This window comes from Beta vulgaris, chromosome 7 (genome assembly GCF_026745355.1).
Source record: "Beta vulgaris subsp. vulgaris cultivar EL10 chromosome 7, EL10.2, whole genome shotgun sequence".
Taxonomy (NCBI): domain Eukaryota; kingdom Viridiplantae; phylum Streptophyta; class Magnoliopsida; order Caryophyllales; family Amaranthaceae; genus Beta; species Beta vulgaris.
This window is the reverse complement of record NC_079208.1, coordinates 55,706-77,964: the sequence shown is the minus strand read 5'-3', so window position 1 is coordinate 77,964 and position 22,259 is coordinate 55,706. Positions and strand designations below refer to the sequence as shown.

Sequence of the window (22,259 nt, the reverse complement as noted above, 5' to 3'; positions counted from 1 at the left end):
CTAGGAAGTTCTACTTCTTAGGAAGTTCTACTTCATCCAAAATGGAGGAAGTTACTTATCTAGGTCCCCCTGGGTAAATAGGAAGTTCTATTTCTCATTATCAACCAAACACAATTTTACACTTCCTAGGAATTTCAAATACATGGAAAAAATAACTTCCTAGGAAGTATGACTTCCTATATACAACCAAACAAGGCCTAAATATTCCCTCCGTTTTACATACATTTTTAGTTTTTCGTGTAACTCTGTTTTTAAAAGACATGGTTACTTTTAATTTATTCCTTGTTCGATGAAGGTTGAATTCCTTTTAGACTATTTTACACCATTTGTTGGATGCATGTAATTTTACTCTATCTTTCAACTATATTATCTTTTCTATTCGAATAAACAAAAAAAGATCTATTTTCACTCTAGCTTCTCCTTACCTTGTAATTGCTGTTAAGAGTAAAGATTAAAAGATATAGGGAATGGAAGAAATCCATCAACATAACTTTTATAGTTGAAATATATTCACTATATGTGTTTATTTTTGAATTAAAATCTATAAAGTTTATATTCATGTTAAAAGTTGATTTGTCATAGACTAGTTTTCATAATGTTTAAGTTTGTGTTTAAAAACCATGCAACTTGGTGTATTAAAAAATACATAATATTTGAGAATACATAGAATTATGTAGACGCATGAGCTTGTGTGGATGTGACGCAGAATAAAGTTAAAAACGAGCCGATGTGCATGTGAGAATGAAGGACTAAAAATAGCGTATTAAATTTGAGGTATAAGAAAGGGGTAATTAAGCAGGGCCAGGCCCACTAAGGCTTCTTGGTTGCTCATTTTGACAATTCACACTGCAAAATAATAAAATAAAAAAGAATAGATATGTAAGAAGTGATTCTAGTTGACGGAAAACCACGATTGGTGATTGCAGAATGGTGATTGGATTTGGTCCTCAGATGAGCTGACATGAGCAGAGGAGGAAAAAAGTAAGAAAAGGTTTTTAAATAGAATAGAATAGAATTGAATGGGTTTGGTCTTTGTTGCAAGTCGAAAGAGAGTCGAAGGTGCTTTTGAGTTTTGACAATTAGACGCCACGGACCCTCAGCCTCGGCCTCACAGCTCAACCAACAACCAGCAACCAACAGGGATCAGGGCTCAGGCTTACTCCTTCAAATTTTGCATCTTTTTTCATATAATTAATTATTCCAATCCTTGTTCATCTATCTATCTATCAATTCCTGTTAACTGGGTTTCCAGAATATAAACCCTAAAACCATTTCTTTTAATTCCTTCATTTTCCTTTTTCTCTAACCCCAATTTCATCTCTTCTTCCACGGAGTTTCCTTATCGCATTCGCAGGTAAGCTTTGTCTTCCCTTTTTTTATGTTTTTATTTTTTGTTATTTGTTATTTGTTTAGATTATGATTATCTATCTATCTTATTATTATGATTATGATTATGATCATGGAATTGAAAATTGAAGTGTTAGGTTTAGGGTTAGAGGATCATCGGCAGTAATGGAAGCGCCTTCCGACGGGCACAGAGATAGAGATAGAGATAGAAATAATAACAATATCAATATCAATAACAACCACCATAGAGATAGAGATAGAGATAGATATAGGATTCCTTTCTCCGCATCCAATTTCATACGCTCCCCAATTTCTACTCTTTTGGAGTATTCCGGTCTCTTACGTCCCCGCTCCACTGCTTCCCATGAATCCGGCTCTCTCATCGCTGCTGCTAACTCCTCCTCCTCCCCACACCTTCATGATTCTTCTCCTAATGCCGGGCCTGGCCCGGGGGCTGGGGCTGGGGCTGGTGAGGTTTCCATTCGGATCATTGGTGCAGCTGAACATGATCACGACCCCACCTCCACCACACCATCCCAACTTCATCCATGCCCCACCGTCCACCCTCTTCCCCTCCCCACCACTGCCACCGATGCTCAACCTGCTACTGCTGGGGACCCTCACTTCTCTACTTCTACTACCGATGCTGAGTCCGGTGATGCCTCTGCTGCCCCAAACAATAATAGGGATTCTACTTATCAGAGGTATGACATTCAACAGGCTGCCCGTTGGATCGAGCAGATTCTCCCTTTCTCCTTGCTCCTCCTCGTTGTTTTCATCCGCCAACATTTGCAAGGTATTCTTCTCTCATCTTTTAGCTACTACAATGCATGCTTCTCTCAAATGCTAGGTGTATAAGCTATTTGCTAGTCTTCTTTATGCTTACCACAGGGGATCTACTGTTTGCGCTCTTCTTCCCAGCATGTTTTGTTTTCTAATGCATGCTCTGCAACTTTTATGAGGATCACAGGCTTTTTTGTGACAATTTGGATTGCTGTTTTCATGTTCAAGTCCAATGACATCCTACGTAAACAAACTGCTCTTAAGGTAACCGAAGTTTCTTGTCATTTATTGACGTGCCTGGTCTATTGCTTATTGCTGAATGGCGCGCATGACTTAATCTTCTGCCAATACAGGGAGAGAGGAAGATTCCTCTGCTGGTTGGCATCTGTACGTTGTTCACACTTCATGTTGCTGGTGTTTACTGGTGGTACCGAAATGATGACCTTCTCTATCCATTGATCATGCTACCTCCAAAAGAGATACCTCCCTTCTGGCATGCCGTTTTTATCATCATGGTTAATGGTGCGTATTAACCCTTATTTTACTCAGCATCTTTAATACTATGAACAGTGGTAGTTGAGTTACTCTTGGCACCTCAAATGCCAATAAAGATGTATTCCAGTGATGCAGCTTTTGGAGTTCTATTTTGTCAAAAATGTTATCTTTCATGTTAAATGTAAAAATGAGTCGGTGATACTCCCTCCGGCCTCCGGCCTTAATTGTTTGCTCCAATTGCTTTTCCACTATCCCCAATATGCATGTTTGACCATTGATATTTTATTACGTATGAATAAAAATTATAAAAGGTTGATGCTTAGGAAGTACATTACAAGGAATCTAACAAAATTCAACATGATAATGCTTTTTGCCGTTTATATCATAGTCCCTTCTCCCGAAGTTACGGGGTCATTTTGCCGAGTTCCTTCGACATTGAATTTTTTGGTCAAAGTTGTATATGTTTGACCCCAAAATAGCAAATGGGGCAAACAATAAGAGTCGGAAGGAGGAATATTGAAAGTTCTGAAGCACAAAGTTCTAATTTTAAGGAGGCTTGTGAGCTCATTTTTAGCATGGAGGCAATTGAATTGGTGACTGATTGACGCGATTGTACCTGGAAAACCTTACATTTTGGTATCTGGAACGGGTAGGGAACATAATTAGGTGCTTAGATTTTAAAACCTAGTAAAAAAAGTAAAACTGACTACTACGGTGTATCACATACCAATATGCATGATTGGATTGTGCTTTGTGGGGGTCTAATGAATTAGGTTACTCTGGTTTGACAGCATACCTTGATTATCAATTAGTGTTCCTGTGTTAGTGGTTTGTATCTCAACTCTCAAGAGAATTGTTTGTTTATATTGAACCCTATTAACTTTTTGGTTAGATAATAGAAACTTTGAAGGGCTATAGTATCTAATATGCGGGGTTTCGAATTTCATCCACTCTTATAAAATGATCTATTATAAGTAACATACTTTTTGTTGAATGTGGCTTGTGTGTCAAGAGAATTCTGTCTTCTTGTTCAGTTGTGTTGGTCACTGTGAAATTATGGTTACATATTCAGTAACTTGGCAGAGATAATATCATTGCATATAACTTTTATTATATGCCGTACATTCCAGTCTGTTGAACAATTACGTGAATGCAATTCTCTTGTTGGTCTGTCTTGTATTTTGTGAACGGTTTTGTTTTGATTTAAATCTTAGAATTGCTGGTTCTGATATATTCGAAACCCAGCTCACCAATTTCTCTATATTTTATTATGTAATACAAAAGAGAAAGGACAATGTATAAGAAGGCTAATAATGAATAAGACTCACATTTATATATAGATATAATTACTCAAACCACTATTTCCGTATTTATTCTGTAACAATATTTCTCAGTGAACAATTTGCAGTTTTAGATAAATTTAGTTACGTTCCACAAAAACTGATAGTCTCAATTTAAAAAAATCCCAAACTCTTCAGCCTCTCTGTACAGTCCATATAATCTGCATGGAACGGGTCAACGGATATTAACTTCATAATATCAAAAGCAATAATATGAATGAACCTCTACCCTCTTATGGAAGTTCATATATAGACTCCATCCCCACCCCCACCCGTAATAAAGGAAGAAGAACTTAGTTTTAAATAGAGGCGCAGAGCAAATCACCTTCTCTTACTCAGGCGAGCTACCTCAGGCGACGAGAGGCGTGTGCTTCTTGCCGCTTTGTGGGAGGCTCAAGGCGCACCGCCTTGGTCACCTTTAGTAAGGAGGCGTAGGAGAGGGTAGATCGGAGTTGAAAATGAAAAAAGAATCATTTTTTTTCAAATTTAAACTTACCTTGGCTTTGATTTATGAGTTTCGAACAAAACCCCGTTGTTATTGCATTGAATTTCATCATATTGAACCCTAATAAAAAAATCCCTAATTTGGGAGGAAACCTTAATTCATAATTTGGTTGAAATTAAACACGGCTGACTCATCGGAGGTGACAGATGATGCTGGTGAAACATCTACCATCAGCGTGGGCACCATATCTCCGGTGCCCATTACTGGCAAGCAACCTTTAGGTTGCATCTGGAACTTCTCTAGGCTTCTCCAACTTTTTTCGTCCCTTTTCTTTTATGAAGCCTGAGTTGTGAGCAGTACTGCAGTAGGTAGCAGGTAAGGCCCACTCCCCACTCTCCAGTAGTCACGTGCTGTATTTCTTTTTTCTTTTCTATGTTTTTTCTTCTTCTCTTTTTCCCCACTCCTTTCCTTCTTCTGTTCTCCTTCGCCTCCGGTAGTTTTTTTTAATTAAAAGAATTTCAAGTTAATTAGTATTTGCAACAGGTAACTTAATTTCATAGGTATATTAGAAAGGCCGGCAATCATAATCTTTATTTCTTTAAAGTAGCTAATTTTGCAAATAGCAGGCACTATTTTAAATTTACAACATTAAAATTTTTAAAATTATTTGTATGTTGTTTGAGTGTAAAATATGTTATGTAATTGAAGTTCAAGTTTTTTTGGCACCAAACGCGTGCCTCGTCTATGAGATGTGTGCGCCTTCACCTTGCACCTTGCGCCTTGCACCTCCCTTCGCCTTGCACCTTGCGCCTCAGTTTCCCTTACGCCTTTTAATTCTAAGAACAAGAAAAAGGAGAAAGGTACAGTAGCTCCATGGGTTTTTAACATTCGCGTGTTTCCATACCAATCCCATTTAAGAGAAGGGAAATAAAGAGAAGAAAACTGATAATAAAGTTGAATCAGTATTAGCACGATGACCAAAGTCACACCAGTTTGCTTGTCTGCATTATTAAAATTTTGGGAGATTTTATCCTCCCTATAGAATCTGGGATAGTAGGATTTATCACTCATTTGAAGAACTCTTAAATTGGTATGTCTCTCTGCGCAAATGATCGACCAATCGTAGGCTAAAGGTGATATCTAAATGTTCAGCTTATTAATTGGATCAAACCAGGTTGTGCTCTACAGTAATGTTTAATGTGAATGAACCATACTTTCAATTGTATTGAATAGAGATAAAGTGTTGGTGGGCGATGGCGATTGAACTAGGTGCCACTTTGCAACTTTGGTGAAAGTAGAAATAAATGAGAGGCAGGGAAGTTCTTTCCGTGGCCTGACATGATTGCGGACATAATGATGTGGTGAGAAGCTGCTTGATTAGCTTTGTCTGGCTGCTACTTTAGATGTGGCCGCTTGAGATTCTAGTGAAGTATATAATCTAGTGTTTTAGCCTTTGTTTCTTTGACTTACTATGTACTAGAAAGCGGGTGCACCAAATCCATGTTTTCTGCCAGGAATCTTAAACAAAATGTGAGAAGAGTGATTTACTGCTTTTATATTTTCTTCCCTGTATCCCTATATGATTATTATCCTCATAATCACCATTTATCCATGGAGATTAGTTCTTCAAAAAAAAAAAAATATTCCGTAGAGATCAGACCTCTAGAAGCATGCAAATCAATAATAGAGGACAATAAATGTAATTGAAGTATTCAAACTATTATCTTGTCATCAATACTCTCCGTTTCTAAAAGTTTTACTCGGTTACCATAGATACACACTTTAAGGCAGATTGAAGAGAGTGTGCAAAGTAGGTCCACTTGGTTTCTTTACCTTTTTTAATGAGGAGAGAGAGTGTAGGTTCATTATATTTTAAGGAAGATAGAGAGCATGAAAGAGATAGAGAGTGTAGGCCAAGGATGATTAAATTGTTGTGTATCTTTTGTCAAATGAGGAATAAAGCATAGTAAGTAGAACTTTAAAAAACGGATTGAAAAGGAAAGTGAGTAGAACTTTGAGGATCGGAGGGAGTAAATCATTGTTTAGACATAATTTCAGTGGAGAAACTCTTTTTCACAAAAGAAATGTAGTAAGAGATGATATCTTTTACTTTTCTTTATGTTTAAATGTAAGGTCTTTGTGCTTCTGAGATGGGTATATTTTTCCTTCACTAAATGCAGAATCTTGGTGTTATATATACCAGTCTTGAAAACTTGTTATATACTCCCTCCATCCCTTATCATACCAACTAATTAAAAATACTGATATTAGTTTAAAGTGCCAATGCGATATTTTTGTCAACGTGTGTGCATAATAGGAAAGACACCGAATGCAATGAACTCGTGTAGTTTGAATGTGCATTGATTCAAGAACTTTTCTTGTAACAAGCTGCTTTTTCTGAACTTGAAAAGTTTGCTTTGGTCCTTTTTCTCTTTCCTGATATTTTGTGTCACATGTCTTTAATTTCTGATAACTATAGTTTAGTTAGTCAAGATATTATTGATTCTTTGCTTCATTCCTCTTTCTTTCACTATTAAGAGATTACTTTCTTTTTGTTCACTTGTAGTCCATATGTGGTGGGTTAATTATATGTATTTGGCTCTCTCAGATACCTTGGTTCGCCAGGCAGCTATGATTGTCAAGTGCATTCTACTCATGTATTACAAAAACAGCAGGGGAAGGAATTATCGTAGGCAGGTACAACATAACATACATTTGTTCTAAGTTTGCATGTTAAACGTTCACAAAAGCTTTATATTTTTTTATGCATGCGTATATTGTTTCTAACTGATATGCTTTTTTTCTAGGGGCAAATATTGACTTTGGTGGAGTATCTGTTGCTACTGTATCGTGCGTTGTTGCCAACTCCTGTTTGGTACAGGTTCTTCCTGAACAAGGAATATGGAAGCCTTTTTTCTTCGCTAATGACCGGATTGTATTTGACTTTCAAGCTTACTTCTGTTGTTGAAAAGGTCCATCTCTTGGTCATGCTTTTTCTATATGCTGGAAATTTTCTTCAGAGTTTCTCTTAATATGCATTTTATGCTGACATTATACAGGTTCAATCATTCTTTGCGGCAATAAAGGCATTGTCACGCAAAGAGATCCATTATGGGGCTTATGCAACTTCAGAGCAGGTACCATAGTGGTCTAATTTCACAAGCAATTGTCTTAGCGCATTATCATTTTGTACAAGTGTTTGAAAGCTCATGTGGTGGGGAACTCTTTCTCTACTTTGTACATTGAGTTCTTTTTGATGTACAATATAGTACAGGTTGGATTTTATGACATCTGAAATATTCATTGATGGCTTATCTTTCATCAGTCTCTGGAATTTCACTTTAAATATTTCTGGGCTAGACCTTTGAGAACTTAATTTTTTTGTGGAGCACTTCTTTGTTTATAAAAGTAGTTCTTCTAGAGAGTACTTTGTTCGGCTTTATCCTTCTTTACAATGCACCTTCCAAGACTTTCCAGCTCATGCTAAGTTTGTTTTATCTCTCACTCTATGAAGAGTTCAAGATCAATTATAAATATAATATTTTCGCTTTTTTGAATCATATAATGATAATCACCCTTGATAATATAATGTTAGAGTGGTGATATCCCCTTAGTTTTTGGTCATGCCTGTATGGTTCAGATTAGAAAACATTTATTCTCTGGTAGGCAGCCTTGTATTACTGTATTTGAGAACAAACAACTTGGAGTGTTTGCTGCTTCTACGTTGTAGGACTTGCATCTTCCATTTTGAATTTTGCTGTTATGTGAATATGACTTCTGCATGATCAATTGCTTTACTACCTTAAATTCCATATCATAATCAGGTCAAGGTGGTTAACCGAAGGGAGTGCAAAGACTGATTGCACTCAATTATTAGATCATAATTATATGGAATTTGCCAATGTAGGTTACCGCTGCTGGGGATATGTGTGCTATTTGCCAGGAGAAGATGCATGCTCCGATCCTACTTCGTTGTAAACACATTTTTTGTGAAGATTGTGTATCAGAGTGGTGAGTTCCATCAGCAACTTATTCCGTTATATTTTTTATGTTTTTGAAAATGCGTGTGCACTAGATACTCTGTTGTTTGGAAGCTGTCCGTGCGGTGTTTAGATGTATGGTATATGGTGTTTACTGTTTAGCAACTGCAAAAGTTTTATGTTCTGCCTATCCTCTTTCTTTGCTCTTTTGGTCTTTAAGCATGTACTCATGTGGGAGATAGGTGAGCAGATTTTGCCTGGACAAAGTGCATTAGTGTTTGATATTGCTAGTGAAACAGCATTTTGACATGTAGTGTGTTCAGCTGTAGTTTACCCTCTTTGTATTTGAGTGTGTCACTCTCATTTTTGAGGTTAAATTTTGACCGTTATTTCTAAATAAACTGACAGAAATTATGATGAGATAGTATTAGTGAAGTTCTATAAAGTATAGAACTAGCAGCCTTAAATTTTGTAAACTATTAAAAGTTCAAAGGAAAATTCGCTAAAAATAAGGTAAGTGTATAATGATACGTGCAAAATAATACAAAAGGAACTACTGCTATTAGTTTTGAAAAAAAATAGTATGGTGCTCAACTACTCACTGAGACACCGACAGCCTAATGTATCAAGTATATTATACTGGAATATATTGAAAAATATACAATGAAATATAATACTCCCTCCATTTTCTTTTTTTGATCCTGTATACCCTATTGAAAATATTTCAGTATGTTGTTCCTATTTTAGATCTTTTCATACCTCATATAACTCTATGACCTGAATGCCCCATTGGTTTTAAGCTGCAATAAATGTGCTCACAGTACTCATTTTTTACTCTTTTACCTCTCAAAGTTTTATAGTTGCCTAACATAGAGTAACTCAAAGGGGTAGTATCTTATTTATTAATTAATCTTATTTTATTTAAAATAGTGGAATCTTACCCATTTTTTAAGGTGCATTGGTTTCTTCTCCGATTCCAAATAGGAACAACAAAAGAAAACGGATGGAGTAAATTTACAAAGTTTGATAATAATGATTTTATAGAAGTTTTTCCGATAGTAAATTATTAGAATAGTTTATCGTTGGTGAGCTCCAGATTAGTTTACACACCTTTGTGAAATTCATATCATTCATTGCAAACAGTTTACTTTGTATTTAATTTATGTATATCAGTGGAAGGTCATATTTTTTTCTGCCCATTTTCCAACTTTAAATGACATTTTTATAGAAGGAGGTAATGTTTATTTGTTTGATGCTATTTTGAAATTATTAGTTAACCTGCTCTTCTGTACTTTTTTTCACACTTCCTTTATAATGTTGTCTGTGGGTCTTCAAAAGCAGATTTTCCAACTGTCTTGACTACCTAGCTATAAGTATTTTGGCCTCTTAAACCTCACAAGTGGTGGGATCTGCGATCCCCCCAGTGTAAAAGAAAAACGTGCACCTTTTGAAGCCCAAGGTGATAGGGGTCTAAGACTTTTTTTTTTGAGGGGGAAAAAGTAGTGCAGTAATTAATCAATGGACAAAGAGTCCGTAAGTACATAAGGGGAAATATTGCTAGGACAATGGTTTTCTCAACATTGTTCATAACCAAAAGGCACTACTTTCGCAAAGCTTTTTTTTGGGGGAAAGGCACAAGGCAGGCGCACCAAAGGCACACAACAAATCTTATCTTGCACCAATTAATTGCGCCTTAGGCTCTAGGAACCTCTATTGCTTCAATCTGCCATGAGCTTTTCTAAAAATAGGAGCACTATTTTTGCGAGAATTTTTCACTTATCATTCTTTTCCTCTTTTCAGGTTTGAGAGGGAAAGAACATGTCCTCTATGTAGGGCTTTGGTGAAGCCTGCAGATCTCAAATCATTTGGTGATGGATCAACTAGTCTGTTTTTCCAGTTATTTTGAGCAAGGAGTTTTTCTTATCTGATTCCTTGTTCATTGAAATGCCATTTAACAAAAGCCCTTTCATGATTTATTCAAGAACGCAAGCATGCCGCACTGCTGGTTGTTGGCTACAGAATCTAAGCAACTGATTTGACACATAACTTGACAGAATGTCTGTTTATATGTTGTATTAAAAACATCTACTTGTATCTAAATTAGCTCGTAAATTTATAGAGAACGCGTACATTCAGACAATGTATACAACTGTGCAATCTCCAGTAATGGAAGTTTTCTGATGGAAGCACTGTGCATCCTGTTCACTTGATTGTTAAATCATTTCCTCTCCAATGATTCTCTTTAGTAGGGCATACTGTGATACTAGGATCACACTGTGTAAGATCTTATGATTCTACTTAGATAAGATGAGAATTTCTACTACCCCGTGCATAACTTAGAGTCTGGCACTTAAATACTTGTAGACACGAAACTATCCAACTATATTGACCTTTAGAGTAATTATGTTCTTAAGATATTTGAGTTTCATGAAAGGCCATGTTTTTTTTATCATCTTATAACATTCTTATTGTCTTTCTTCACTATGTAGTAGGATATTACAATCCTATATTTGATTCACCTTTCCATTCCTGTCCTGCTTCCTCGATTGTGGGTAGGATCCCAATCTCGATAACTTTATTTTGGCCAGCTGCCTATGCGAATTGGCCTAATCTAAGTAACAATCTTCACTAAATCCTTGTCCACCTCTACGAGCTTCAGATTTTGGTAGTATGAGAATGTTTGTCAAAAAATCATTGGTACAGTAGCTATTTTGCTACTATACTAGCTATTATTGTTAGGAATAGACACTAAAAATGAACTCTTTGTACTTTCAAAAGCTATATCTACTATGAAGCCACAATTTATCCAAGAAAAAAGTTTTCATAAATTCTCTACATTATTAACACTTTGTAGTTCATCCAAAACTTACTTTTTTTCTTCATACAACATATTATTAGAAAAAAGTTCCTTTAAAGAATGTTGCCAAAGAGTTTTAAAATTTGTGTTCATGTGTAGTTTGTGTCTTTTTTTAAACAATCTTTTTGGTAATTTTATGACAATGATATGCGTTTATACCTCAAATGACAACGATGTTACAATAATGGTACCTCCCTAGAATCGGTAAGGACTAGGGAGAACCTGATCATTTTCCATGACAATAGTTTACAGTAGGGAAAGGTTAGTTTACAGCATACAAACCAACTGGAAGAGAAAGCAGAAGAACTTCCAAGGACAATCCCATGAGTCCATAACTAGAGAAAACATGCCACACAAGACGATAAGAATTCAAGCTCTCCCATACAAAAATTGAAGAGTTCTAGCTATGTTGGAGAGCTCATAAATACGCCAAAACATAATATTAAATACATTATTGAATAAAGGTAGGAATTTGTTAACCCTTGCAATCCCTCCCAAAAGAATCGATCAAGAAAAAAAATTGAAAGAAATTGAGAAAAAAAAGAAATGGAGATAAAAAAAAAAAAAAGGAACTGGAGTATCTATGGCCACACGAAGGCATCCACAAGGCTAGAAAGGGTCATTTTCAATTAGGATCAATTTGGAACTTCACCTGAGGACTGAGGTGATAGTGGTTCGCTATATCAAGATGCTTCTGTCTCTCCATCAGCTACTATATGTGATGAAGTTGGTACTTCTGAGGAATCTGTCCTTCCTTCTGGACAACCGGCAGGGAAATCCACAAGATATGAGGATGGGGATGAAAATGATGATGTAATGTCCAATACCTCTTTTGTGATTTCCCTTGTATGTTCCTTCATCTCTGGAAAGCTGAGGGAGGAAACTTCTGGAAGAAAATTTGGGGACATTGGTGATGTTGGGATACTACACAGCACCTTAGCATCATCATTGGAAAAGGGGTAAACTTCTGTAAATTCTTCAGTACCCTCATCCAAATAGACAACATCCTGCATCGTCAGTTGGTGATATTCAACAATTTCTTTGAGAAACCGATTTTCACGTGCATATATGGAGTTTTCATGAGCCAAACGAGCCTTTTCAGCCAAAAGAGTTTCCAGCTGTAGTCGTATCTGATAATAAAGAAGCACAAGTAAGATTTGGAATAATTACATCGTGTCAGGCAAATTAACAGATGAAGTGATGAACCTTATCGAACATAATATGTCACTGTTAAGAAGTATGTTACCCAGACTCTTAATTTTGCTTTGAGTACCAATAACAGATCCTTGACACTTCATTTTAGACAAACCACAAAAAGGTTTCACAAAATATCCAAGTTGGACAATTGGATATGTACTCATGTCTGACACAAGTACCCAAGTCCCGAGTAACAAATTTCAGAAGCATAGGCAAATGCTAGACAGGATTATTAACGGCTTATCCAGTACAGTGCCCTAAATGAAGAGTGGCAATGAGTTTATAAAGTTGTACAGTGCCATAAATTAACAGTGGCAATGGGTTTGTAAAGTTTACGATTTCATGTGAATATCTACGGTGTTGCAAATTCAATCGCAATAATGTGATTTTCTTCCTTGATTCCACTGCCACTCATTACCATCCCAGAGTTCTGGAAATGAAATACAAATCAGATATTTGCAGACATATACTTGAGACTTGGGAGTGGAGATGCATAACTATAAACATTCACACATTCTACATAAAATTACAAAAACTTCCAATTTATGACCTTATAACAAGCAGGCCAAAGACCTTGCTAAATAAAGTTCTGGACTATTGGTAGAAAAAAATCATACCAGATCATCATCAGCAGGGTTGTCCCCTTTCTCTCGACTCTCTCGAAGTCGCTTATTTTCTACTTCTAACTGTGCGCAACGTTCTTTCGCGAAGGCTAAATCAGCTTTCACAGTTTTTAGCTCCCGTTGAAGAACTTTTGCTTTGGCGGCAGTTGCCATTGCCACCTGTGAACCAAATGAAATGGTGATTCTATCTACCAACAGCGTGACAGGATGTATATAAAACCTAGTTCTTTAAGGAACAACATTAGAGCAGCTCAAGGGTACAAGGAAAAAGAGAACTTTGTCCTGAAAAATCCAACTCTGTTCAGCAATATCTACCACATCATTAAGAAGAAACCTAATAGAAAAGCTATTCTAACTCGCATTATTTAATGCTTGAGACCAGAAATTTTTCTCTGGATTGATTAAAATGAGTCATTTATTAAGTTTTCATGTTTTAAATAATAGACTAACTAAAATGAGAGACATGGTGGAATATAGAGCTTCAGCAAGGGTAATGTTTTCCATAATGATTTTGCATAATTCCTGCAATAACTAGCAATACACGATTACATATTGGCCACCTTACGTCGCGAGAAGCCTTGAGTTGTATCTCTTGCTTGGCTAGTGCATTAGTCTCCACAGGCTGAGGCACAGGTCGCTGCCATGAAGTGTTCTGTAAAACAGTTGGCTGATCAACGGTATCTGAACTGCCACCTCTTCTACGAAGTTGGATTTTGCGCGTCTCTTGGATGAAGTCTGCTGTTCTATTGCGAGTTTCTTGGATAATATCAGCAGTCTTGTGCTCCATGATTGTACGACCTTCCTGCAAAACATATACAATTACATAAGCAGCAAGGAAGAAGAGGGAGGACACAAAAATGGCTCTTGAAAAATTGATTAATAAGAAAGTGAGGCAATAGGCAAACCTCAAAAGCATTGCCAAGCGTATCACCAAAATTATTAAGGGAAGAAGTTATAGCATCAAGGCGCTTCCGCAATCTAGCATTATCAATCCTTGCATCACCTTGTGAAGATTGAGGGGATTGGTACAACTGAAAGGACAAGTAAAAATGATAGGGAAATGTGAATAAATAGAAGCAAAAATGAAAAGAAGGTGGTGGTTCCTTGAGAAGAAGAGAAGAGACCTGAGGATTAATGGTTGTAGTTGTATCGTTCATCTTAGAAGAAGAGTCAAATTGGTTATCCTCATCAAGAATGGACTTGGCCTTCCTAGCAAGGATACCCCAAAAACCATATTTAGGGTCGTCGGACGTAGTTTCACAATGCATTGATCCCTACAAATACAAATACAAATACAAATACAAATACAATGTAAGGCAAAGATGAAGAGACATGACGTATACAAATGCAGTTGTGAAAAGAATGCAGCAGATATCCACAAATGTGCAATAAGAAAGTAGAAGAATGCAAATGCGGTACAGTGAATTGGAATAGGTGAAGAAGCACAGAAATTGTATTTCTAAGGGAATACTGGGAAGGCATAACAATAACATAGGAGAAAAAACAAAATTAAAACAAAAATCGGAAATGAATTAAAAATAAAGAGAGAGAGAGTATACCTTTGGAAAGGTGAGGGATCGAAAATGATCAGAATGACGATGATGAGAGAGAGAAGATGAAGAAGAAGAAGAAGAAGAAGGAGAATCAGCAGCAGCGTTGGCGGTGGGGGATGCATAGGCGGAACCATATCCAGAAGAATCTCGATGAGCGGCCGAAGCTCTGGTGGCTCGAGCAGCCAAAGATCCATTGTCATTTCCAGCGCTTGCTTTTTGATTTTGATTTGGATTTGAATAACAATAACTAAGTCTCTTCTTGCCTTGTTGCTCTTTGTGGTTGTTATCATCATCTTCCTCGGAAGGAGATGCAACAGATGTATATATATCCTCTTTGAACGTCGCTGCCTTCGTTATCCCTAATTTCCTCCTATACGCCATTTCTGCAATTCTTCTTTTCACCAAACCCAACACCAATTCTCCTATTCACTCAAAATTTAAATTTATCCCTAATTGCACCAATTACAATTTACAATGATTCGGATTTTGGAGATTAAAATTGATTATTGATGTGAAATCAACAAAAAAGAACCCAGCACTCGCGTGGAGAAATCAAGGAATTCCTATTCCTATTACAGGGACAGGGTGGACAACCAACATATCTTGATTCTTGATTCTTGATTCTTGGCACACTTGGCAGTTGGCAGAGTATAACCGACCCTAAATTGAAACAAAGCGCCTCAGCCCTATACAACTCTTGCTGCTACTACTTTTCCGGTGCTTTTTTTTTTTTTTTTTTTGCCCAAGTCAACCTTTCATTCCTTACATCCTCCCCAGTCACCACACCACATCTTAGTATCTTACTAACACTTCATACTATAATAACACACTACCGTTTTCTGCACGTTATGCATGCGGTGACATTTTAGGCATAACTATTACTCGGTATAAAAAGAAATGAAAAATAAAATTATGAAAGTACGTATCTACATTCACCTTCTTTTGGTCTTCTATTTATTTGGCCTGAGACGTAGAATACAACAGGTAGCTTCGTAGCATCGCCGGATGGCATCGGGCGAAGGAACTAATTACGACTGGGTGTCCTTTCGCCCGATCGGGCCCGCGTGTGTTTTGGTTTGGCGAATTAGTCTCTCGATCGGGCGGTCTCGCCTGACCCGATCCGGAGGTCTCGCCCAACCTGATCGGTAGGTAGCCTATTTTGGCTTATTTCGACGCAGAAATGCGTTTTTTTTCGAATTGGTATAAATAGACTTACCCTAATATGTTTATAATTGTATTCTATATTATTATTCTCATATTCAAGAGAGAGAAAGGTAGAGAGAGAATTCTTGGAGTAATCTTTTTGTTTGCTATTACTTGCTAAAGTAAATTGCATTGCTTGTAGATTTTTGATCCATATGAGCCACGAATGCGGTACAAAGTACAAATAAGGGGAGGGGGGATTCGAACATGTGACCTATCGTTCACAACATCTCAATCTTAACCACTAGGCCAAGACATCCTTGGTGTTGCTTGTAGATTGATAAGGCTATGTTATTGTCTAATTGATGACATCGTTTATTGTTGTGACATGACTAATGACTTAGTGGTCTTATAGGTTGTAGCATGTAGGAGAGAGTCCAGATGAAAGGGTGAGTGTCTATACATTATCATCTCCATAAATTATATAGCTTGAAGTTCGGATAGCTAATCTTACCTTGAACTTCATCTCTTAAGGCACACCCACCCACCCTTTCGCGGGTTTGAAAATGCAATACTATTAACATCTCTTGGTTTCCTAATGCAAATCAGACAATTAGATGTAGGAATTGTATTGTACCGCATACCAAAGAATGTTTAGGCTCACTAGATTTCTTTTGAAGATTGATGAGTTAACAAGGATTTCACAAGCTAATAAGAATCTTCCCAACAATTGATACGAGGACGCCTACTGAAGCCTTTGAATGCATAATCCTTGCAATTTAAGTTTGGCAACCCTATGAGCAGTAGCTCCCAAATGTTTAACAAATATCATTAAGCTTTCTTTGTATCCAATCTCTTCCTCATTTGCCTGCAAAGATATATTGGTATATAAACTCACTCGATCTCATAAGATTGAGAATATCAACAAATTAAAGAGTTAAGAAAATACTCCTTACAGCAACAGAAGACCTTGCATGTATGAATGATTTTGTGTCATAATCTATTGGTGAGATACTTGAACTTGCTTCATCAAGAAAGCACATCCAGGGTTTGTATGTGGAACGTTTGTCAACGCCATTCAAGTAACTTCTTCTTCTCTGTCTTCTACAACCTACCTCCAATAAAACAAATTTCGAACTTTACCAGGAAACATTAATATCCCCTCTTTATGTTTGGAGTACGTCTCCTTTAATTTTTCTTAGCTTTATTATAATTTCATTGATTTGACTAGATTAAGGGGGTTTTCCTTTGTTTGAAGTTTGAACTAATAAGCACTGAATAACCTGTTGTTGGATGACCAAGATCATTATGCATTTTGTTGGATTCCGCATCCCTTGCTAGTTTACGGCATGAACCAAAAGTCAAATCATCAAACATTCTACTCGATCGACCTCTTTTTGCAGTAAAGTTCACTTGGAAGTTTTCAAGGTCAGTTTCTAGGACATGGAAAACCTTTTTTGCTAATTCCTCTAGAGCACGAGCCTGACAAATTCCATACATGAGCGAGGATTGTCATCTATTGCAATGTAAATATATTACCATGCATAAAAGAATTTCCTAACAATATTTATAATGTCATGGGCTAGGCTAACCTGTCTGAAATACACGGTAGAAGAGGAATTGAAATGCATAGCATTCTCAAATATCAAATATGTGTCACGCTGCATGAAGCAAGAAAATGACAAGTAAAATGGCATTCAGAGTTATCTTTAATGGCTTTCATCAACAAAAGATATGCTAAACTACTAAACTTCTTTCGCAACTGAGATAACATTGTAGCTAAATAGTTTTATGTTGAACTACAAAAAAGGATAATAACCACAATTTAAAATAGTACCAAGGTGTAGAAATTCTAAAAATGGGACCATTCAAAAATTAGGGCTTAGTATTGATAATACACATTGTTTTGATGGACATAACAGACCTTGAACTGCTGAATATTCTTGTACATGCCTTCATGAAGTTTAGCTCTCATTGTGCCAAAATCCATTGGCTCTTTGATGGTTTCATAGTACTCATGAACCTAGTGGCAATTTAGAACAAGAAACTGATCTACAAATTGCGAGGAGAACAATACTAATGACTATGAAGACAACAATAGCAAGGGTAATTAAGAAACCTCGTTAGGATCAACCGGCTCCCCGAATATATCATATGTATCTCTCCTGAGAAATTCACATATTTTTCATATGGTTAAGGAAATATGGAATTATATATTGTTTTGTATGAATTCATCACGTACACATAAAGGGTAAGTGATAGATTATCATACATGATGTTATTGTTATAATACAAGTCTAGTAGTAGTAGATGACATTACACATTATATAACGAGAACATATAACAAGTCTAGTACTAGTAGAAGATATTATATAACGAGAACATGAACACCATATATGATGATCTATCAACTAGGATAATCTATATCTCCTAATTCTATCTTATTAATTAGACTTTTGTCATAACAATAACATCATATATGATAATCCATCAACTACACTAAGACATTCAGTCAAAGTGTAAAATCTGCAGCTAGCCATTAGTGATCAAAATTACCTTTGCAATGTGTCTAGGACAAGCTCTAGAATGTTATTTTGGGGCAACCATGACTCATCTGCTTCCAACAATAAGGGAGAAGTTTAGACATATATATTGAAGAAAGCTAGAGGTACGAGCAAAACAAATTACGGTAAGCAAGGTTTTCTTTTGTCATGCTTATGGCTCTTTTATAAAGTTGAGATTGAACATAATTATGACATCAATTAGGAACAAATTACTCTATAGAGTAGGGTGCCCTTGAATTTGTGAATTATATACATGATGTAACTGAATGCAAGTCACAACTAAATTTGTTTGGTTATTTGTTGCTTAGTGTCAAGGGACCAACTCAACCAAAAGTTTAAGCTGATGGTTGAGGCCCCAGGAATAGATTTATACTCTATCACGCCCCCTCACGCAAGAGCCCTTTGGGCTTGAAGTGTGGATGCAGCACAGGTCTCCCTCATACCTGGCGCTAAATATTCCACTGAGAAAGGAGGGGTGGATGAGATTCGAACATGTGACCTTTTTGTCACGCTGGCTCTTGATACCATGTCAAGGGACCAACTCAACCAAAAGCTTAAGCTGATGGTTGAGGCCCCAGGAATAGATTTATACTCTATCACTTATGTCTTAGCTAGGGGCATGAAGAAGCCACATGAGGGGCTGGCGCCTGGCAGGGCCGCAGGGGCTTGCCTCCTGTAGTCCAACCTCATGGCCCATATTTTTTTATTTACGTCTCTGTATATATTTTGTTTATATATTAAATGAGACATCTATTGACATGAAATATATTGTTGGCTTGGTGGTTAATGATTCAATGAAAGTTTAATATAAGTTGTTTGGTGGTCGAGTTCTCTTGATAACAACAATTGAATTTTGTTTTTTCAATTTTTGCCCACTTAAAGCTACTCACTCCCTCTTTATTTTATTAATTTATTCATTTTTGTATGAAACTCTCTCTCTCTTAGTACTCCATAACTTTTTTTAATTCAAATGCAATTATTGGTCAAATTTAAGCTTGATAAAAAAAATTATTTTAATTTTAGAAGTTTTAATTGAACCATACTTCACTTCATGCATTTCCTATATAGATGAATTTTTAATTTACCTAAGATACAAAATATACTAATTAATATTAAAATTTTGTAAACTGTAAGTTATTTTGTTGTTATATTCTAGCTTATTCATTAGCTTTTGATTGTGCTTGTCTTTACTTGGATTGGTTCATTTTCGAGCTAGTTTTAAATTGACTGAATTTTGACCACGTTTAGCTTGAATAACCTGCAAGTTGGATGGGCTACTTTACACCCCTGTACAGGTCATTCTTCGATCTTCTAAGAAAAAGTAATGACCATCCAGCCTCCACAATTATAAATTTCTGGCTTCGCTCCTCCGGGCATATCACTTAAGCCATAGATAAGAGACACAAATGAAAACAAATGAAATGAGGAGCGGCCTTACCATTGTTTAAGGGCCTGTTCTCCCCAGCTTATTTTCAGTTCAGTTCAGTTCAATTCAGTTCAGTTCAGTTCAGTTCAATTCAGTTCAGTTCAGTTCAATTCAATTCAGTTCAGTTCAGATCAGTTCAGTTCAGTTCAGACCAGTTCAGTTCAGTTCAGTTCAGTTCAGCTCTTGACAATACTTTTACTCTCACATAATTCATTTCAGTTCAGTTCAGTTCAATTCAGTTCAGTTCAGATCAGTTCAGTTCAGTTCAGTTCAGTTCAGTTCAATTCAGTTCAGTTCAATTCAGTTCAGTTCAGTTTAGCTGTTTTATGCCGAAGAGAACAGGCCCTAAATGATTAGGAGCTCCATCGTGCTGCTCACGACTTGTAACAAAATAAATGTTCGTAATCACTAATCAGTATTAAAAGCTAATAAGTACTGTATACGTTGCTGTATTGATGGAGCTAAGAGATAAGCGCATGTGATGCAATACCTGTGGAGTGGACATGGAAATGGAAACGGCATATCTTGTTTTATTTGATGCTTAGTGGAATAAGGAGTTGCACACGGGTGTTTCTCATGGTCATCATCATCTTGGTTGTTACCGGAATGGTGATGATGCTTTGGGCTTACTAATCCAAACCCAAAATTGAGCAACTCCTTTGAATAAGTTGGTGTTGTTTCCCTGTCATTAGTAAATGTAATATGATCATCTCTAGCATTGGAACCTGCAACAGCATCAAAATTGTTTTTACAATGATCAACATCAATATGAGGAGGATGAGATGGTGCAGATATAAAGCCTGAGCTTAACAGTCTCGGGCTCCTCCTCCTTCGTTCATCCCCGAAGATACCTGTCTTGTTAACCAACCTTCTCCTTTCTCCTCTTCTGCATGGTTATATAACATCCAAACACATCAAATTAATCAAATTCAATCCTTTGTCAGCTAAAATTCATGTCTATTTTTACTTGTTTATAGAAAGATTAACATGAATATTTTACCATGAACTTTTAAACATCTTCTCCGACCAATCCAATTTTAAACAGCTAAAATTCAATCTCAGTTTATAAGAAATGGTATGGTATCAGTCCTTAAAGTTTTAGACCATTAACCATAGGACAAAAAAGATAAGGAAAAGGAAGATTATAACCTTCACGAATCACTCTTAAATAAGAGAAGGTTGGTGTTTGCAATTTGGGGGATGCAGATTTCATTAGCTCACCAACTTAGGAAGATTGCAAAGATAATCTTCCTAACTTAGCAGTAACTAAGGTTCATTCCAAATATAATTTCAGTTGTACCATGGGGCGCAGCACGTGTTTATTTGGAAATATAAATAACACATGATTTGCAAATGAAATTTAATAGTACAAATTTTCTCTATCTTTTTATATGCGTAACATATAACACATTGAAACTAAGACCTTTCATTATATAAAGGTTTTTTTTTTTTTTTGTCAGAAAGTATCTAATAAAACACAATAGGGAATGACCTAATAAAAAAATTGTCTAAAAAGGCCTATTAAAATACTTTCGGTTGTTAATAACAATTATTTTATGAGTTTCAGGCCAAAACACCAAATTTCGGCATTGAGTTTCAGGCCCAGTCATATGGAGGTCATTGGAAAGCAGTCACATTGCTTGGAACGAAGATATGGATGTCTTTACGTTCATTCCGCGGCAATTTGGGGTATCACAAGAAATCAATAAATGAGGAGTTTAGAGGTTTTTCGAGGCAACATAGAACGTTTCGGGCGAGAAATTTGACAGGGCCCGGAGAAGTCCAAAAATACTCCAAAAACCACCAAAATAGAAGGTTATAATACACGCATTCGAATTTTTCAGGGGCCCGAGTGCCGGACACCGTGGAATTCCTCCTTCGAACATGAAAGGTCATTAGAAAGCAGTCACTTGGCTTGGAACGAATATATGGATGCATTTACGTTCATAACGGGTCAATTTTAGGCTACATGAGAAATCAGAGGTGTTTAGAGGCTTTTTGAGGCAACGTAGATATATGGTGCCAAGCACTTGGGCTACATTACAAGTCATGTCGGCACCCCTAAGAACGATCCTGGAGAAAAATCTGATTGGGCCGAGAAAAGTCCCAAAAATGCCCGAAAAACAGCCAATATTGAAGGTATACACGCTTCCGTACTTTCTTGGGGCTCGAGTTTTGGACGCCATGCGATGCCTTTTAAGGACATGGGAGGTCATTGGTAAAGAGTCACATGGATTAGAACGAATGGGATGTTTAGAGACTTTTCAAGGTAATGCAAATGGAACCAAGCATCAGGGCAATGTTACAAGTCATGTCGGTACTCCTACGAAGATTTTGGGAGAAAATTTTGACCCGCTTCCGGAGAAGTCCAAAAACAGCCAAAATTAAGGGTTATATTACACGCTTTCGGACTTTCCTGGGGCCCGAGTTTCGGACGCCGTGGGACACCTTCTAGGGACATGGGAGGTCATTGGAAAGCAGCCAGATGGCTTGGAATGAATATATG

General features: G+C 36.7%; 2 protein-coding genes across 3 annotated transcripts; one reads left to right on the top strand and one right to left on the bottom strand.

Moving 5' to 3' along the window:
* The first annotated feature begins 861 nt into the window (after nucleotides 1–861).
* LOC104898113 (uncharacterized) lies at nucleotides 862–10,608 on the top strand. 2 transcript variants are annotated; one of them, XM_048648722.2, is made up of 9 exons: nucleotides 862–1,354; nucleotides 1,485–2,143; nucleotides 2,318–2,394; nucleotides 2,484–2,652; nucleotides 7,019–7,107; nucleotides 7,218–7,382; nucleotides 7,470–7,547; nucleotides 8,318–8,421; nucleotides 10,191–10,608. In XM_048648722.2, the coding sequence occupies exons 2-9, from the start codon at nucleotides 1,513–1,515 to the stop codon at nucleotides 10,294–10,296; spliced, it is 1,419 nt and encodes a 472-aa protein (XP_048504679.1). In that variant the 5' UTR covers nucleotides 862–1,354; nucleotides 1,485–1,512; the 3' UTR covers nucleotides 10,297–10,608. The 2 variants fall into 2 exon arrangements, with proteins under 2 accessions (XP_048504679.1, XP_010683429.2); XM_010685127.4 differs by having other exon boundaries at nucleotides 863–1,354; nucleotides 1,479–2,143.
* Nucleotides 10,609–11,551: 943 nt separating this feature from the next.
* LOC104898112 (hypothetical protein) lies at nucleotides 11,552–15,359 on the bottom strand. The gene is made up of 6 exons (XM_010685125.4): nucleotides 14,627–15,359; nucleotides 14,192–14,341; nucleotides 13,973–14,098; nucleotides 13,633–13,869; nucleotides 13,062–13,226; nucleotides 11,552–12,377 (listed from the first exon to the last, which is right to left on the bottom strand). The coding sequence occupies exons 1-6, from the start codon at nucleotides 14,999–15,001 to the stop codon at nucleotides 11,931–11,933; spliced, it is 1,500 nt and encodes a 499-aa protein (XP_010683427.2). The 5' UTR covers nucleotides 15,002–15,359; the 3' UTR covers nucleotides 11,552–11,930.
* Nucleotides 15,360–22,259: the final 6,900 nt, after the last annotated feature.

Coding starts and splice junctions, on each gene's coding strand:
- LOC104898113 (XM_048648722.2), top strand. CDS start 1,513: ATGGAAGCGCCTTCCGACGGGCACAGAGATAGAGATAGAGATAGAAAT. Junction 2,144..2,317: donor CATCCGCCAACATTTGCAAG/GTATTCTTCTCT, acceptor TGAGGATCACAG/GCTTTTTTGTGACAATTTGG. Junction 2,395..2,483: donor GTAAACAAACTGCTCTTAAG/GTAACCGAAGTT, acceptor CTGCCAATACAG/GGAGAGAGGAAGATTCCTCT.
- LOC104898112 (XM_010685125.4), bottom strand. CDS start 15,001: ATGGCGTATAGGAGGAAATTAGGGATAACGAAGGCAGCGACGTTCAAA. Junction 14,099..14,191: donor CTACAACCATTAATCCTCAG/GTCTCTTCTCTT, acceptor TTGTCCTTTCAG/TTGTACCAATCCCCTCAATC. Junction 13,870..13,972: donor CGCTTGGCAATGCTTTTGAG/GTTTGCCTATTG, acceptor TATGTTTTGCAG/GAAGGTCGTACAATCATGGA.